The 18,613-nt window shown below is 31.6% G+C and overlaps 3 protein-coding genes across 6 annotated transcripts; 1 reads left to right on the forward strand and 2 right to left on the reverse strand.

Annotated features, from left to right (window-relative positions):
- The first annotated feature begins 4,436 nt into the window (after positions 1-4,436).
- On the forward strand, positions 4,437-8,809 carry NPF (neuropeptide F). 4 transcript variants are annotated; one of them, XM_089178741.1, is made up of 3 exons: positions 4,437-4,543; positions 7,446-7,680; positions 7,946-8,809. In XM_089178741.1, exons 2-3 carry the CDS (start codon positions 7,508-7,510, stop codon positions 8,190-8,192), a joined length of 420 nt encoding a protein of 139 aa, XP_089034867.1. In that variant the 5' UTR covers positions 4,437-4,543; positions 7,446-7,507; the 3' UTR covers positions 8,193-8,809. The 4 variants fall into 4 exon arrangements, with proteins under 4 accessions (XP_089034867.1, XP_089034868.1, XP_015180569.1 ...); XM_089178742.1 differs by lacking the exon at positions 4,437-4,543 and adding an exon at positions 4,557-4,718; XM_015325083.2 differs by lacking the exon at positions 4,437-4,543 and adding an exon at positions 4,558-4,879.
- Positions 8,774-18,322, reverse strand: LOC107068554 (uncharacterized). The gene is made up of 3 exons (XM_089178740.1): positions 18,178-18,322; positions 17,474-17,722; positions 8,774-12,647 (listed from the first exon to the last, which is right to left on the reverse strand). Exons 2-3 carry the CDS (start codon positions 17,585-17,587, stop codon positions 9,456-9,458), a joined length of 3,306 nt encoding a protein of 1,101 aa, XP_089034866.1. The 5' UTR covers positions 17,588-17,722; positions 18,178-18,322; the 3' UTR covers positions 8,774-9,455.
- Positions 13,105-17,464, reverse strand: LOC149030488 (uncharacterized; the record flags this gene model as incomplete). The annotated part of the gene is made up of 1 exon (XM_089178793.1): positions 13,105-17,464. A coding segment is annotated over one exon (3,861 nt), but the record flags the coding sequence as incomplete, so codon positions are not given.
- Positions 18,323-18,613: the final 291 nt, after the last annotated feature.

Below are 18,613 nucleotides of genomic sequence, written 5' to 3' on the forward strand. Positions count from 1 at the left end.
TTCGTTTCCCAATCACTCGCAGCTATCATTTGAAATTCATCGATTTGAAACGACAAATAAATAAAAATATTTATATTCTAACTGTTTTGAAATTTCTTGAGAAATAATAAGTACACGCGTGTAATAGAATTTAATGAAATTAATTTTGGTTAAATGACACAGACATTAAATTCAGATACACTTTAATTTAATTGTCATTAGATATCAATTTCAAAATCATTTATCAATCTTTCAACGAGATATTTTTCATATGTTGTTGTACTCTTTTTAAATAGTACAAATCTTAGAGTTGGATACAGAATCTTACCTCGATCGTTATCAGCCGACGAATTAGACTATCGCGGATGATACTGGGATTTTCCGTCAGACTTGGGTCATCCTACCCGAACGAGTAAGCAGCCAAGAGAGAGAGAAAGAGAAATATTGCAGTCCTTTATCTTTGAAGAATCTTCTTGGATCTTCCTAGTTGATTCACCAAGAACTATCTTACTTAAATCGCGCGTTTTTCTGTGACTACACGTGACTTGTTGGCATACGTCAACAATCAAATTCAATATGCAAAGCACTAATATGATAATCCGTCAAAAAAATTCAAAAAAATAAAGTAAACACCTTTATGCTCAGGTTGACCCAAAGTGAGAAAAAAAGAGAGAGAGAGAGAAATTTATTATATACATATGTATATGAATATATGCATATAGAGAGAATTTCGCGTTAGTTGAAGACGAACCCTGGGACGATGCGTTCTCGCGAGTATTTCTTCGTTTACACCGGTCACTCTTCTCTCTTGCCGGTGTATCATCAAACTGGTTTGGTCTCTCTGTCTTTCTCTCTCTCTACTCTCGCAAGTTGTGGATCAGCGAGCACACCTGGGTTCGTCGGTGCTGTCTCGATCTTGCTCTTGACTCAACTCCGCGTGCACGAATCCGATTCACAAGGCACCATTCCTTCTCCTGTGCAGGCGCCTCCCTACCTTTTTACCTTCCTTTCTACTCTTCTTCTTTATTTCTTTTTCTTTCTTTTTCTCTTTCTCTTTCTCTTTCTCTTTCTCTTTCTCTTTCTCTTTCTCTTTCTTTACCTTAGCTCTCATCCGACACGACACTGTAAATATACAAAAGGCCTGACTAAAGTGTGGGGCAATTCTCTTTGGTAGACCATAGCAGGTTCCTCGCTTTTCACGCTGATTGGGACTCTACCACCGACTCCGTGGCAAGGTGGTGGCAATGACCGTTCTCCTCCATTCTTTCCTCTCCCTTCTACTTTACCTTACCTTCTCTTCAACCTTCTATCTCTTTCTCTGTCTCTTCTTTTTTATTTCTTTTTCTTTTTTCTTCTATCGTTTCACCACTCTCCTACCAACTACTTCCATTTCTTTTGGTTCTTTTTTCCTATCTCTTTCTCTCTCTTTCTCTCTCTTTCTCACACACATTTTCCCCTCTTTCTTTCTTACTATCCTTCTTAAGACATATCGTTCTCATTAGAAGTCCCTAAGAACTCACGTTACTTTTCTATCTCTTTCCTTAACGACATCCTTCTCTCTCTTCTCTCTCTCTCTCTCTCTCTCTCTCTCTCTTTCTCTCTCAATTCATGTACACATTTTGTAGAATTGTGTTCTTTCAATTATCTACTTTTCACCCAAAGCTAGTAAAATGTCAACTTAACTATACAATCAAATCTTGACCATTGAAGAACAGATGAATACATCAAATATTTATTTAAATACAACCCTGACATGAGATAACCATCTATTATCTGTGACTTACCATAAGAAATGAACTTTGTTTATACCAGTAAACTGGTATTACTCCCTCTAGCATCTCCCATTCATAGATCTGTCAAACAACTATATCTGTAGTTCTATATTATTAGCAAATAATATAGCAGGATATCCTCTTTGCTGGAAATTACCATAAAAATCATATACTAAAAAGTTTCAACATTATCTTATCCATGATGCAGTTGTACAATTTATAAAATCAATTTTAGGCAATGAACTTTTTTACTAGGTCATTTTTTCATTATTTCTACAACAGAAGCATGATAAAATATTCAATTAGAAATACTCAATAAGCTAATTGTCAAGATACCTAGTATTCGTTAGACTTTCATTAATACTAACTTTATGGAACATATCATTGTGACTTATTTAGAATTTCATAAGGAAAATTACAGAAATCATTTACATTGTTTTTTTCTCTTTTATCACATATTCTGAGTATTCGAACGACCTATTAAAACAAGAAACACAGCCATAAGGTTCCTAATCATTGTATTAATAAATAGTCATCTCATATAGGAAATGTTAAAGTTAACTGTTCCTAGTAATAATATGGGGATAGTAAGGGAGGGATAAAACAAACAAAAAAAACATAAAAAAGAATAATACTTATTTAGCAGAAAGCTATAAAATCAGCTGCGTAATGCTATAAATCAGCATCAGTGATAAGAACCGATAAGGAGAGGTAAAATAAAAGAAAAGCTAAAAAGCTCAAAGGGATATATCGAGAAGGCTTAACCGAGAGAACCCCCATGCGAAAACTCTTATCATCCAGTGCCTCTCAAATGGAGTGGAAATCGGTAGTTAGATAAAATGAATAGCTAACCAACCCCGTTTAGTTGAACTTGACAATATTTTGTTGAACTTCAGATCGTTCTCCATCTTTTTCTATATCTTTACTTTCTTCAATATAAATGATAGATAATTTCTAACGACCGATATTAACATTTGAGAAACACTGTGTATTATCAATCCTCGTTGGTTTTTAAGCGAACAGTTATGAAACATATGTCTGCCAAAAAAAAAAAATTTTTACCTAGGATACATTTTATGGCCAATACGAATTATTTTATCTGCTATAGGTCAACTTCTATGACGGTTCTTTTTTTTTTTTATTGATATTAGAATTAATTAAATACCGCACCAATGTGTATCAATAATAATCATATGCAATAGGGGGAAAAAGATGACAACATCGTAGCATCGATAGGGAAAATAGTTCTTTACACAAGAAACAAAAAATGATTTTCAACTGAAATAATAAAAAATTGGAAAGAAGAAAAATAAAACAATATATTTAGGGTTTACTGTTGTTATTACAGTTGCACTGACAAATATAAATGAGCATATATATATATTTATATAATATTTTAACACACACAACAGACTATTTTAATAAAACAATGAAGGAATAAATAATAAAATATAATTATAAAGAAACTAATTGATTATCCACACACGTAAAAGATTAATCACACAAACTCATATAATACCGAAATCAATAAAAATGTGAAGTTCTCATATCGAGGCGAGTTTTTCACATTATTAATAATAATTCTTTCGATAGGTCCCTTTTGTTACATTAATGACAATATCGAAAATTTTCTATTTAACGTTGTCATTGAAATATTCATCAGGAGGATCCTCTTCCTCCTTTTTTTCCTCTAATGCAACCTACGCGTTAAGGATTAGAGATTTCTTGCTAACAACTGAATTGCTGCTTTTCTCTTCTATTTTCGACTGGGTTGCAACTTTATCCCAGTCTCGTTATCTCTATTCAAAAGTTTAGCCGTATAAGCTTGAAAAAAAAGAAGAAGAAAAAAAGCTCATTCCTTTTGGCAATCATAAAATCGACGATTTAAATTCTCGATGACTTCATTTAGAATTTTATGACAGAATGCAAGTTATCAAATATTTTCTTTGATCTATGTTGATACAAAAAAAAAAAAAACATCGAACGTTTCCGATCGAGTTTAAGTAAGAAAAGAACAAAAAATTAACTTCTCAAATACGACATTTATAACTGGATATTAATCAAGAAGAAAAAGAAAGAAGAGTAAAGAAAATGAAATTGAAAAAGAACAAAAATAAGGGGGGGCTTAGTTCATTTCGTCGCGAAAGTTTTATCTCTTATAAACGATAATCCGGATTTTCATATTTAATCGCAATTATTAAATGAAATGTACTTTTTAAGCTCATTCTCAGTTATATTAAATCGTTATATAATCGTTTGTTTTTATTTTATTTAATGAAATCCTTCATAAATTATTTTATACAAAAATATATATATATATATAAGATTTGACAAAGAAAATGTTGCACTTTAGATGAGATAAAAATAAATGATATGAATTGTTAGAGTTGAAAACTCATTAATTTATTACTTTATTATTAATCCAAAATAGTTATGCATAATACGTATTAACGTAAGTAGTTATTTTCATTTAGATACACTGAAAGAAGTTGAAGAATGGGTGGGATGATGAATGAGATAAATTCTTACGAATGTAAAAAGTATGCACAAGTATAAAAACGTAGTAGATAGTTACATTCATTTAGAGATACTAAAAAAGAAGAAAGAAAAGGTGAGGGATGAGGGATAAGAGTTGAGGTTGGAGCTTGGGGAGAGATCGAGGAAGAAAGATATCCATATATGGTTGAACAACGACGGTGAAAGGGGGTGTTCTATTCCGTTGTTGGTGGGGCTGGAGTTCGAGGATTGGCTGCGCGAAAGGCGACCTGCAATCGAGGGGATGCGTCGAAAGGGTGCGTTCACAAGTATATATACTCGTGCCGGTGGCATTAGCGGGCGATCTGAACTTCTGAAAGGTTTAACCGTACCTACAGGAATATATTTTAAGTGATAATATACGAGAATATATACAAATTTTTCAAGTATAACCAACAACAAAATTTAAATATATATATATTTATATATATGGTAGATAATTATTAAAAGAAAATATTAATCAACAACAAAAACAAATTAACAAGTGTTCTTTCTTTGGGGGAAAAAAAAAATAAATAAAAGAATATATTAGAATTCAAATTCGAGGATTTTTTCGTATCAGATTAACAAGTTTGTTCGATAATTTTCGATCGGTGAGTAAAGTGATTCTCGAGATCGTTGAAATTTGTGCGACCATTGTATTTTTTTTTTTTTCTTTTTCTTCTTCTTCTTGTTTTTTTTTTTTTTTTTTATGTTTTTTTTTTGGACAGGGAATGGTGGCCAGGTGTTTCTATATATCCTTTTATTTTTTTGTTTGTTTTCCTTTTTTTATTTCTTTTGCATTGTTTTTTATTTCTTTTTTTCTTCATCGACTTGTGCGACGAGAAAAATATAACAGTGAGAGTTTGTTAATTCGTGTAAACAAAATTAAAAAAAAGAAACAAATTCGTGAACTGGATATCAAAATATATAAAGGTGGTTTCTTATTTAAAAAAAAAATAAAAAATAAAAAAATTGGTCGAGCTTTAAACTAACGAAAGTGATGATATTTTTTTTTTATTCTCATTTAATGCAATTTTTAAAATTATTCAAAAGAATCATCAAAATTTATTCATTTTTATTCGCTTAAAAGTTTCGGTTTCTTCGGATTTTTTTGGTCTGTTTTCTCTCTCTCTCTCTCTCTCTCTTTCTTTCTCTTTCGATTCATCAGTCGAAATAATGAATTATCTATCGAGCTTTTAATTAGTCATTTATCTTTTCAATCTAGTAAACTTTAATGAAGTGAATAAACTCGTAAGATTTAGTTAATTCTTCGGCTTGAAGTGAAAATTCTTAATGAATGTTTTAATTGAAATTAACGAGAACTTGTCACTTGTCAAAGTACCACTTAAATTCTCTTGCAATTGGCGCGAACAAAATTTCCATTAATTTTATTTAAAACTATACGTAAGAGAGAGAGAGAGAGAGAGAGAGAGAGAGAGAGAGAGAGAGAGAAAGAGAAAGATAGAAAGAAATAAAAGAATAAATAAAATGAATAAATGAATATATGGGAATAGCTGGTAAACGTTAAATGAAATTTCAACGTGAATGTGTCACCCTGTCATTTCACATTTCGCTTGCACACAAGCAATTTATTTAAATATTACCTTTTTCACCTTCTCCCTTCCCCCCTTATTCATTTTTTTTTAAATATTTTTTTTTGTTTATTTTTTTTGTTTCACCCAACGAAATATTCTTCTCGCCTATATCAATGTGACAGTTTGAATCATTGAAATTCCTTCTTTTTTTTTGTGTGTGTTACGCGGCTGATATTTTAACGAAACGAAAAATTGAAAAAAAAAAGGGCAAAAAGTGAAAGAACAAAAAATTAAATAATTAACATATCTATTTTTATAAACAATCAAAAGATAAAACAAAAGTGTAACGTTTTGAGCTTATCGATTTAAAACTCGAATCTTGTTATCCTCATTCCATTTAATTAAACGGTCAAAAGAATCAACATCAATGGGACGGGAAAATGTTCATGGGGGAATAAATTTGTCGAATGAATTTACGTGTTGATGAAATTTAAAACAAAAAATAAAAAGAAAAGAAAAGAAAGATTGAACTCTCTGACGAATGAAACCGTAAAAAAAATCGATTTATGATTTTTAAAAATATATACATTGTTTTATTATTTGTAATATTGTTCATTAGAAAGAGAAAGAGATAGACAAAGAATAGAAAACCATTTTTTTATACTGAAATTATCATTCAACAATATTTTATTTTGTTGAATTTCTTTTTTTTTCTTTTTTCTTCTTTTTATTTCTTTTTTCTTCCAACCTTTCATCCGCTATATAAGTTCTTGCAATTTCATGAAAAAACGATCGATCTATGAAGTGGACCTGAGCTGGGTAACCACAAACGTGCAATATTGTCCCGTTAAGAGGTTGTAAAAATGCTATAATTAATTCGTTCAGTCGCTTGACCTGTATTATACGAAAGTTTCAATCTTCACATTGAACCTTTTCTTTATAATCATCCTATCTTTAAGTCTTACTTCTTTTTTTATTTCTCATGCTATATATATATATATATATAAATGATTTTAATATTTTTAATTAATTATCTTAAATAATATAAAAATTTAAATAAAAATACTTACTGCAAGGAATCGGGTTAGTTTTTATTTTATTTTATTTTATTTTATTTTATTTTATTTTATTTTATTTTATTTTATTTTATTTTATTTTATTTTATTTTATTATATTTTATTTTATTTTATTTTATTTTATTTTATTTTATTTTATTGTTGTATTTTTTTTATTGTTATTATTTCATTTTCAAACAGATTTGTTATTATCAATATCGAAGGGAAAATGAATACCTAGAACTATCGACAAAGTTATTTGTCGGACTAGAGAAACGTGGTGGTAGAAGCAACAGGTAACTTTGAAATCGAGTTTCCATCCACATGGTTCTTACATACTATTGTATAATATATTGAATTTCACTAGCTTTTACCGTCTATTGATTTTAACCAATCGATTTGTGAAATTTCTCGTTGAACATTTTTCCATGTTCCATATTCACGCGTAAAGATTTTATCGGAAGAAGTTGATTATTTATATTGAAATATTTTAAATCACACATTGCAAATACACACATACAATATATATAAAAAACAAAAATTGAAAATATAAATGATAAATAATGAATTGAATTTGATTTTTACAGTAGTCAAACTTTCATCTTTCGTCTACGTCTACTTAAAAAAAAAAAAATAAAAAGAATCTAAGATGAAATCTTTCAATCTTGTAATACTTGTTACCATTTTTGGTATAACCATAATCCAATGCGAATCAGAACCAATGTCTTTACCGATGAAACCTAGAGTTTTTACAAGTCCGGAAGAATTGCGAAAATATGTAGATCTCGTGAAAGATCATTATTTGTATAATGGAAAGGCAAGGTAATATCCGTCGATGATTTAATCATATTTTTCCTCGTCAGTACACTTTAATACAGAATTTTGATAAAAATATTATATTATAAGAAAAATAATAATTGGTTTTAATTAACAACTAATTCTTAATATATTATGGTAAAATATAAATGATATTTTTGATTAAAATTAATAAAACAACGTGAGAGTTGATAAAGGATAAAAATGTAAATGAAAAAAAAAATGGTTTAATCTTCATTATATATATATATGTATATATATTTTTATACAGGTATGGAAAAAGGGGAGGAATAAATACATTACCCGAATATTATTTAGGATATCCATGGAATAATTTGAGATTTCTACCCGATATTCACCATAATTATCAACAACTAAAGGAAGATAAAAGCAAACCAATTACGGGACAAGTTATTCGTAACTTTCAGGATTCTGATTTGAGTAAAGAAATATTTTTAAATAATCCAGCAGTAAACTATAGTGACATGATTGATAAATATTACGACGATACTGAGTAAACGCACAGGATTGTATGAATTTTCGATGTTGGAAACGTTCTAAGTTTAACTATTTCTTTGAAGGCGTCGTATTTTATTTCACAACTAGTCAAAGTAATGACAGTTTTATCAAACTAATGACAGGCAAAACTAATCCACTTTTACACCTCGCACTTAGATGCTTCTATGATGGAAAATATAATTGATTTAACATTTATTTTCATTCTGTAAGAATTTTTTTAATATCATCGTAATTTAGCATAAAATTAAACTCATTTATATCAAAGTTACGACAATTTGGAAATAAAAAAGAATAAAACGAGATTAATTGATTAACAATTTAAATTAATAAAGTGCATATGCAAGATTTAATTATCAATAAAATAACAATTGATTTTTGGTATTAAAGATACTGTTTGAGATGGTATTAAAAAAATAAATAAATAAGGAATGATCTAGGATTATGTGGATTGTATAATATTATTAAATACGCTTTATTAAAAAGATCTTCAAAGTTCTGTGTTCTTAAATAGGAAGTTAAATTTGAAATTAAAGAAGATTATAATTCGTTGCTGTGAATATGTATGGAAATATAAGATTAATGAAAAGTTAAATAAATCTTTATTTAATCAATACAATAAGATTATTGGAAAAACAGTCAATTTTTCCTAAATATAATAAATGAATGTTTAAAAGCATTATTTGAAACAAAATTTAATATATCACTTATACAATTTTAAATAATGATATAGGCTGAAATAATTTTTAAAAAAATATACTTAAATAATAAAAGTAATAGAATTAATTCTCAATATATGCAACACAATGTAATTATAAATTCAATTAATATATTATAAATTTAAATCTCTATTACAACAGGTACTTCGTATTTCGCTTCAAAGAATAATAATTATAAGTATTCGATAGTAATATAAAATAGAATCGTTCGAAAAATTTCTGAATTATTGATTGATCGTTTTATTGTTCTCAATAAAGAAATAAGAAAATAAGAGAAAAAATACGACCGAGGATCTCTGATATCGTAATACATATTAAATATTCAATCTTTTTTTCTTTTTTTTTTTTTTACAAATTGACTTATGCATTCACACAGTTAACATTTTCCGGATAATCACATATATTCAATTTTGGATTGAAATGTAATCCTGGCGGGCATTTAAAGCAAACTATTTTACCATGAATACATTTACAAAACTGTGAACAATTAGATTCGTGGGCCAAATATTCTACTTCACCGAAGTTACGACAATCTCTTGTAACAGGTTATACAACCACATCTTTAAAAATATCTGCTAAATCTTGACCTATGTCAACTTCATCTTGAGGTTTGCTTTCACATTTAGCATTTTCTGGCAAATCACAGATATTCAAACGTGGGTTGAAATGTAAAGTTGGTGGACATTGATGAAGTATTTTTTGTCCTCTGTTGCACTTATAGAAGAGAGAGCAATTTGTTTCGTGAGGAATGTGAACCAATTTGTTATAATCATCAGCTGGACATTCGGTTGGTGCGCGAACAGAATCCGACGAAATTTGTGCTACATCCTCTGTTAATTCTTGATCTATATAAACTTCCTCTTGAGGTTTGCTTTCACATTTAGCATTTTCTGGCAAATCACAGATATTCAAATGTGGGTTGAAATGTAAAGTTGGTGGACATTGATGAAGTATTTTTTGTCCTCTGTTGCACTTATAGAAGAGAGAGCAATTTGTTTCATGAGGAATGTGCACCAATTTCTCATGATCATCTGGTGGACATTCTTTTGGTGCCCGAACAGAATCCGATGAAATTTGTGCTGTATCATCTGATAATTCTTGATTAACTTCCACTTCATTACCTGATTTGATCGTACAATTAGCAAATTGTGGTAGATCACATACTTGTAATACTGGATTAAAGTGTAAGGTAGGTGGGCATTGATGAAGAACTTTTCTACCTTCGTCACACTTGTAAAATAGTGTACAGTTTGTTTCGTGCGGCAAATGTACTACCTCGCCAGAGTCATGTGCTGGACAATGATCTGGAATACCTGGTTTTGTAGGACGAGGACGTTTTGTCGTTGATTGAACAAGTGATTCACCTGATGAATGTTCTTCTATTTCTTGTGGTTCATCTACATCTTTATTTGGTTTGCTTGTACAGTTGGCAAATTGTGGCAAATCGCATACTTGTTTTACTGGATTGAAATGTAAGGTAGGTGGGCATTGATGAAGAACTTTCCTACCTTCATCACACTTGTAAAATAGTGTACAGTTTGTTTCGTGTGGCAAATGTACTACCTCGCCAGAGTCATGTGCTGGACAATGATCTGGAATACCTGGTCTATTAGTACTAGGGCGTCTTGTTGTTGTTGTAACTTGCGATGTTGGAGGTTTAGTTTCTATTTCTTCTTGTCCGTCTACTTCATCGTTTGGTTTGCTCTTACAGTTGGCAAATTGTGGCCAATCGCATACTTGTTTTATTGGATTGAAATGTAAAGTTGGTGGGCATTGATGAAGAACTTTTCTACCTTCGTCACACTTGTAAAATAGTGTACAGTTTGTTTCGTGTGGCAAATGTACTACCTCGCCAGAGTCATGTGCTGGACAATGATCTGGAATACCTGGTCTATTAGTACTAGGGCGTCTTGTTGTTGTTGTAACTTGCGATGTTGGAGGTTTAGTTTCTATTTCTTCTTGTCCGTCTACTTCATCGTTTGGTTTGCTCTTACAGTTGGCAAATTGTGGTAAATCGCATACTTGTTTTACTGGATTGAAATGTAAGGTAGGTGGGCATTGATGAAGAACTTTTCTACCTTCGTCACACTTGTAAAATAGTGTACAGTTTGTTTCATGTGGCAAATGTACTACCTCGCCAATGTCATGTGCTGGACAATGACCTGAAATAGCTGGTCTATTAGTACTAGGGCGTCTTGTTGTTGTTTTTACTTGCGACGTTGGAGGTTTAGTTTCTATTACTTCTTGTCCGTCTACTCCATTATCTGACTTTTTGGTGCAGTTTACATTTTGTGGGAGATCACACACTTGCAATTTTGAGTTGAAATGTAGTCCTGGCGGGCATGGAAGAACAACTTTTCTACCTTCATCGCACTTGTAAAAAAGCGAACAATTTGTCTCGTGTGGCAAATGTATTACCTTACCGTTGTCATGTTCAGGACAATGATCTGGAATTTCACCTGGTTTTGTTGTACTAGGGCTTTCTGTTGTTACCGGAACATGTGGTTCTAGAGATGTAGTTTCCTTTTCTTGACTTCCGTCTCCATTGCCTGGCTTATTTGTGCAGTTTACATTTTGTGGTAAATCACATGCTTGCCATTTTGGATTAAAGTGTAGGCCTGGCGGACATGGAAGAACAACTTTTCTACCTTCGTCACACTTGTAAAACAGCGAGCAATTTGTCTCGTGTGGTAAATGTACTACTTCGTCAGTGTTATGTTCAGGACAATGATCTGGAATTCCACCTGGTTTCTTAGTACTAGGGGGACTTGTTGTTTTAACTTGCGATGTTGTTAATTTATTTTCTATTTCTTCTTGTCCGTCTACTTCATCGTTTGGTTTGCTTGTACAGTTAGCAAATTGTGGCAAATCGCATACTTGTTTTACTGGATTAAAATGTAAGGTAGGTGGGCATTGATGAAGAACTTTTCTACCTTCGTCACACTTGTAAAATAGTGTACAGTTTGTTTCGTGTGGCAAATGTACTACCTCGCCAGAGTCATGTGCTGGACAATGATCTGGAATACCTGGTTTCGTAGGACGTTTTGTCGACGATTGAGCAAGTGATTCACCTGATGAATGTTCTTCTATTTCTTGTGGTTCATCTACATCTTTATTTGGTTTGCTTGTGCAGTTGGCAAATTGTGGTAAATCGCATACTTGTTTTACTGGATTGAAATGTAAAGTAGGTGGGCATTGATGAAGAACTTTATTTCCTTCAACACATTTGTAAAACAATGTACAATTTGTTTCGTGTGGCAAATGTACTACCTCGCCAGAGTCATGTGCTGGACAATGATCTGGAATACGTGGTTTCGTAGGACGTTTTGTCGATGATTGAGCAAGTGTTTCACCTGATAAATTTTCTTCTATGTCTTGTTCTTCGTTTAGTTCTTTATTTGGTTTGCTTGTGCAGTTGGCAAATTGTGGTAAATCGCATACTTGTTTTACTGGATTGAAATGTAAAGTAGGTGGGCATTGATGAAGAACTTTATTTCCTTCAACACATTTGTAAAACAATGTACAATTTGTTTCGTGCGGCAAATGTACCACCTCGCCAGAGTCATGTGCTGGACAATGATCTGGGACTCCTCTAGGATTTATTGAGGCTGCGTTAAATAATTTATCAACTGCTTGCGATAAAGAATCATGTGTTTTTGAAGATATAGGAGCTATATCAATGTTTCTGGTCTCTTCATTTTTATTCTTGCAATTTGCATTTTCTTGTTTTACGCATACCTGTAAATCCCAGCAATTGTTTTTTATAAAGACTATTTCTTAGTGATTTTATTCAATATAAAAATAAGCATATCCAATGAAATGATATTTATTGAACTTATAAAAAAATTTATTAATAGTTAAATTGTTTTTTTTTATATATATATACGTTTTACTATTTGTTTTTATAGACTATGTAAAAAATTTATTTTAAATTCGAGCCTTTCTCGAGACTAAAGTATTAAGAAAAAAATTGATATTTAATTGGTTATTTTATAAACTCTAGTTATATTCTTTTGATACAAAATATTATGGCTAATTAATATTTTAATTAAGGAAACATATTTTAAATTGTTTTATAGTTTGACTTATAGATGAAATATTATCTCATAATTATACTGAATTAAATCGCAATAGCAGTTTTACAATGACAATGTTTAATCGTTTGACAAAATCACAAGGTTTGAATGAAAATATATATAATAATGATTATTTATTAGAATGTTATTTCAGACTAAATACAGAACATAAAATATTGTGTTAATAATAGCGTTATTGGAACAAATAAATGTAATGTAGTGTGTTAGTATTAGTTATAATATTTCGAAAACTGCGCTAAGGATAGATACACAACGTAGATTTATATATTATAATAAGCCGATGAGTTAAATAACAATAGATATGATAATAATGTTAGTATATTAAATCTAATTAGATATTAGTAACATGTGCTGAATTTCATTTTACTTTTGTCCTTCATGTATGTTGTTGCTCAATAAGAAATGAAAACTTTTAATCAATTTATTTAAAAAAAAAAAAAGAAAAATAATAAATTGACATAGAATTTGAGTATTCCTTAGTTTATAACATTCAAGTCAATAATTAAATAATGATAATGAAAAGGATCATGTTGCTAGGGATGAAAATAAATTGAAATTGTTAAATCTTGAATAATTTGAAAAACCATGTGTCAATTTTTATAGTTTGGCTCGAAATAATTTTTCGAAACAGGCTTTGGTTAATTTTGGTTGACAATTGGCTTCACTGGGATCGGTGCAAATATTTGCTGTTCGCTTCCAATATTTGCCGGATGGACAATATTGCAAAATCAATTCATTATTTATGCACTTATAGTATGCATCACATTGACATTCATGAGGGCTGTAAGAACCTTCTTCGCATACTCGTGGATGATAATTTGGACATTTTGCTGATGATGGATCTGTACAAATATTTTGTATTCTGTTCCAATGTAATCCACCTGTACAAGTCTTCTTTACGAATTGATTATTTTCGCATCTGTAATATACTTCACATATATTATCGTCCGGTTTGTAAGTACCTTCGTCGCAAATTTTCGGATGATAATTTGGACAATTTGCTGATGATGGATCGGTACAAATATTTTGTATTCTGTTCCAATGTAATCCACCTGTACAAGTCTTCTTTACGAATTGATTATTTTCGCATCTGTAATATACTTCACATATATTATCGTCCGGTTTGTAAGTACCTTCTTCACAAATTTTTGGATGATAATTTGGACATTTTGCTGAATCTGGATCGGTACAAATATTCTGTATTCTGTTCCAATGTAATCCACCTGTACAAGCCTTCGTAACGAATTGATTATTTTCGCATTTGTAATATATTTCGCATATCTTATCGTCCGGTTTGTAAGTACCTTCTTCACAAATTTTTGGATGATAGTTTGGACAATTTGCTTTGTCGGGTGTTGTGCAATAATTATGTGTACGATCCCAATGTAATCCGCTTGAACATCTTAGTTTGACATATGTATTATTTTGACATTCGTAATATATATCGCATTCCGTTTCGTCAGCCTTGTGAGCACCTTCGTCGCAAATTTTTGGATGATAGTTGGGACATTTTGCTCTATCAGGTAATGCACACAATTTATTATATCTATCCCAGTGTAATCCATTTTCACATTCCTTTAATACCAATTGATTATTTATGCACTTGTAATATAAGTTGCATTTACAATTATGAGGTTTTGTAGAACCTTCGTCGCAAATTTTCGGATGATAATTTGGACAATGTGCTAGGTCTGGAAGTGTGCAATTATAATGTGTCCTATCCCAATGTAATCCATCTACACATTTTCTCTGAACGTATTGATTATTTTGGCACTCGTAGTATATGTCGCATTGACAATCATGAGGTTTGAAAGAACCTTCGACACAATTGCGAGGTGCGTTAGGACAATTTGCTGATGCTGGATCGGTGCAAATGTTACTTACTCTATTCCAATGAAATCCAGCTGGACAAGTTTTCTGAACGAATTGATTATTTTCACATTTGTAATATATCTCGCATATTTTATCGTCAGGTTTGTAAGAACCTTCGTCGCAAATTTTCGGATGATAATTTGGACATTTTGCTGAATCTCGATCGGAGCAAATGTTACTTACTCTATTCCAATGTAATCCAGCTGGACAAGTTTTCTGAACGAATTGATTATTTTCACATTTGTAATATATCTCGCATATTTTATCGTCAGGTTTGTAAGAACCTTCCTCGCAAATTTTCGGATGATAATTTGGACAGTTTGCTTGCTCGGGTGAGGTGCAGTTATTATGCGTCCTATCCCAATGTAATCCATTTTGACATACCTTTCTAACGTATCGGTAATTTATGCACTTATAGTAAATGTTACATTCACATTCATGAGGTAAGAAAGAGCCTTCCTTACAGTCCCATGGACAATTAGCACTTTCAGGTGTTGAACACGTGTCTCTTACTCGATCCCAATGGAGTCCACCGGGACAGTACTTAAGTTCCCATCGGTTATCTTTGCATTCGTAATATACCTCGCACTTGTCATCGTCTGGTTTGTGCTTACCCTCGTCACATATTTTGATACATTTAGCATCCTCTGGAGTAGTACAAATTTGACGATCCTTGCTCCAATGCAATCCATCGGGACATTGTTGTAAATTCCATCTATTATCACTACACTTGTAATATTGTGAGCATTCTTTTTCGTGGGGTTTGTAAGAACCTTCCTCACATATTTTGATACATTTGGCATCCTCCGGCGTTGTACAAATTTGACGATCCTTGCTCCAATGCAATCCATCGGGACATTGTCGTAGACTCCATCCATTATTCCTGCACTTGTAATATAAATTACAATCTGATTCATGTGGCCTAAATGAATCTTCCTCACATATTTTGATACATTTGGCATCCTCCGGCGTTGTACAAATTTGACGATCCTTGCTCCAATGCAATCCATCGGGACATTGTTGTAAATTCCATCTATTATCACTACACTTGTAATATTGTGAGCATTCTTTTTCGTGGGGTTTGTAAGAACCTTCCTCACATATTTTGATACATTTGGCATCCTCCGGCGTTGTACAAATTTGACGATCCTTGCTCCAATGCAATCCATCGGGACATTGTCGTAGACTCCATCCATTATTCCTGCACTTGTAATATAAATTACAATCTGATTCATGTGGCCTAAATGAATCTTCCTCACATATTTTGATACATTTAGCATCCTCCGGTGTTGTACAAATTTGTTGATCTTTGCTCCAGTGCAATCCATCGGGACATTGTTGTAAATTCCATCTATTATCACTACACTTGTAATATTGTGAGCATTCTTTTTCGTGGGGTTTGTAAGAACCTTCCTCACATATTTTGATACATTTGGCATCCTCTGGCGTTGTACAAATTTGACGATCCTTGCTCCAATGCAGTCCATCGGGACATTGTTGTAAATTCCATCTATTATCACTACACTTGTAATATTGTGAGCATTCTTTTTCATGGGGTTTGTAAGAACCTTCGTCACATATTTTGATACATTTGGCATCCTCTGGCGTTGTACAAATTTGACGATCCTTGCTCCAATGCAGTCCATCGGGACATTGTTGTAAATTCCATCTATTATCACTACACTTGTAATATTGTGAGCATTCTTTTTCATGGGGTTTGTAAGAACCTTCGTCACATATTTTGATACATTTGGCATCCTCCGGCGTTGTACAAATTTGTTGATCTTTGCTCCAATGCAATCCATTGGGACATTGTTGTAAATTCCATGAATTATTAGTACACTTGTAATATTGTGAGCATTCCGTTGCATGGGGCTTGTAAGAACCTTCGTCACATATTTTGATACATTTGGCATCCTCCGGCGTTGTACAAATTTGACGATCCTTGCTCCAATGCAATCCATCGGGACATTCCCTTAAAATATATTGACCATTTATGCACTTATAATATAAGTTACATTCACATGGATGTGGCTTGGTTGAACCTTCCGTACACTCTTTTGGTTTTTCGTGTGGACAATTGGCTTCCTCTGGAGTCGTGCATTTTCTTTGTTGTTGACCCCAATACAATCCTTTCTCACATGATTTCAAAACTTTATTTCCAGAAACGCATTGATAATATTGGACACAACTACACTCATGGATATAAAATTCTCCATCGATACAACTTACGTCAAATGGTAACTCTAAATATGTCACCGAGATTCCTTTTGCCGTGCATTCCGTTTCATCTGGTTTGTAACAGTCTTCCAATTCTTGATTCCAATGGAAATTATTTTCACATTGATCAAGTATTTCATTACCATTGATAATTTTGTAATATAAATTATATTCGCACTGATGTGGTTTATATTTGATTACATTTGATGAGTTAATTAATGACGATGGTATGTTACGCGGCGTTGTTAGTAATGTTACTAGCGGTGTTAATTTAGTATCTGCTTTGTTGGTTAGTTGCTTAGCTGCTGGCGTTATTAGTTTTTTACCCGATATTGAGGGCGTTAAACAACCTGCATCAGCTGGATAATCACAAACCTGTTTAAATGGATTAAAATGTAGCCGATCGCCTTTATTGTTTTCATAAGGACAATCTTTCAATATTTTTTCCCCTAAAAAAGCAAACGTAAAATTTGCTACAATCTGATTCATGAGCTAGAAGAACCGTTGTATCGAAAGGATCATCGGCAGGACATTCCGTTGGTATTGTTCTTTGATGTTGATGGGTTGCTCCTAGGTCTGCTGCAGCCAGGATGGTTGCAGCTATTGCGACCAACCATAAGCCTTCTAAACAAACAAAATTAATATCAAATACATTTCGATCGTAAATCATTGATGATGTTATCAAACTATTTTTCAATACACCGTACGCGTATATGATGATTGTAAAGAAATAATAATAAGTATGGTAAGGAAGTACTGTACTTTTTAACGTAAACGTTTTAAATATAATTCAAAATAAACTTTAAATAATTGTAATGACAAAAAATATCTTATTAAATGACATTTCATATGCAAATGATAATATAACATATTATTTTCTATTCGTTAAAAGATATTAGTACACACCGATATTGGACATACTTTACAAAGGTGCATCTATAATCGTTGAAATCTTATAAATTATAACGAATAATTTAATTGTTTTAATTAATAGAAAATTAGGTATCATTAATTAATAATAATTTGTAAAAAAGAATTAAAAAAAAAAAAAGAGATAAAGAAATGATAGGTAGACTCACCTTTCATCGTGAAACGAATTGATAGGTGTACTTTTAGAAGTTGTCACCTATGTCACTACCTCGCGCTCGAAAATTTGATAACTAATAATAGTGATTAGGAAGGAAGCTCTTTTATAGTCATACCAAAGCTTATCAATTGATCAACTCGTTCGTTATCATTGATGCCTTTAAAAAAATAATCTTGTAAAATGGATGACAGAAACATTTTATTATATCATTTATTTCTTAGAACGAATGAGAATACAAGTGTAACATTGCATTTTGTACAAATACAATTAAACGTTATCAATTATCTTTTGAAGAGCCTTTCATCATAGTTAACTAACTGATTTCTATTATTTTAATGGAATCTACCGTTGTTTCTGTCTTATTTTCAAACATTATCGAACAATTCTTAATCGTGAAAAATAAATTCTTTTTTTAATTTTTTTTTATT

This window comes from Polistes dominula, unplaced genomic scaffold (assembly GCF_049000335.1).
Source record: "Polistes dominula isolate Pdom_NZ unplaced genomic scaffold, Pdom_raw_medaka contig_18, whole genome shotgun sequence".
NCBI classification, from domain to species: Eukaryota; Metazoa; Arthropoda; class Insecta; order Hymenoptera; family Vespidae; genus Polistes; species Polistes dominula.

Excerpts from the sequence above, each read along its gene's own strand:
- NPF (XM_089178741.1), top strand. The coding sequence starts at position 7,508 with ATGAAATCTTTCAATCTTGTAATACTTGTTACCATTTTTGGTATAACC. Across the intron at positions 7,681-7,945 it reads TTGTATAATGGAAAGGCAAG|GTATGGAAAAAGGGGAGGAA; the intron begins GTAATATCCGTC and ends ATTTTTATACAG.
- LOC107068554 (XM_089178740.1), bottom strand. The coding sequence starts at position 17,587 with ATGAATCAGATTGTAGCAAATTTTACGTTTGCTTTTTTAGGGGAAAAA. Across the intron at positions 12,648-17,473 it reads ATTTTAATCCATTTAAACAG|GTATGCGTAAAACAAGAAAA; the intron begins GTTTGTGATTAT and ends TGGGATTTACAG.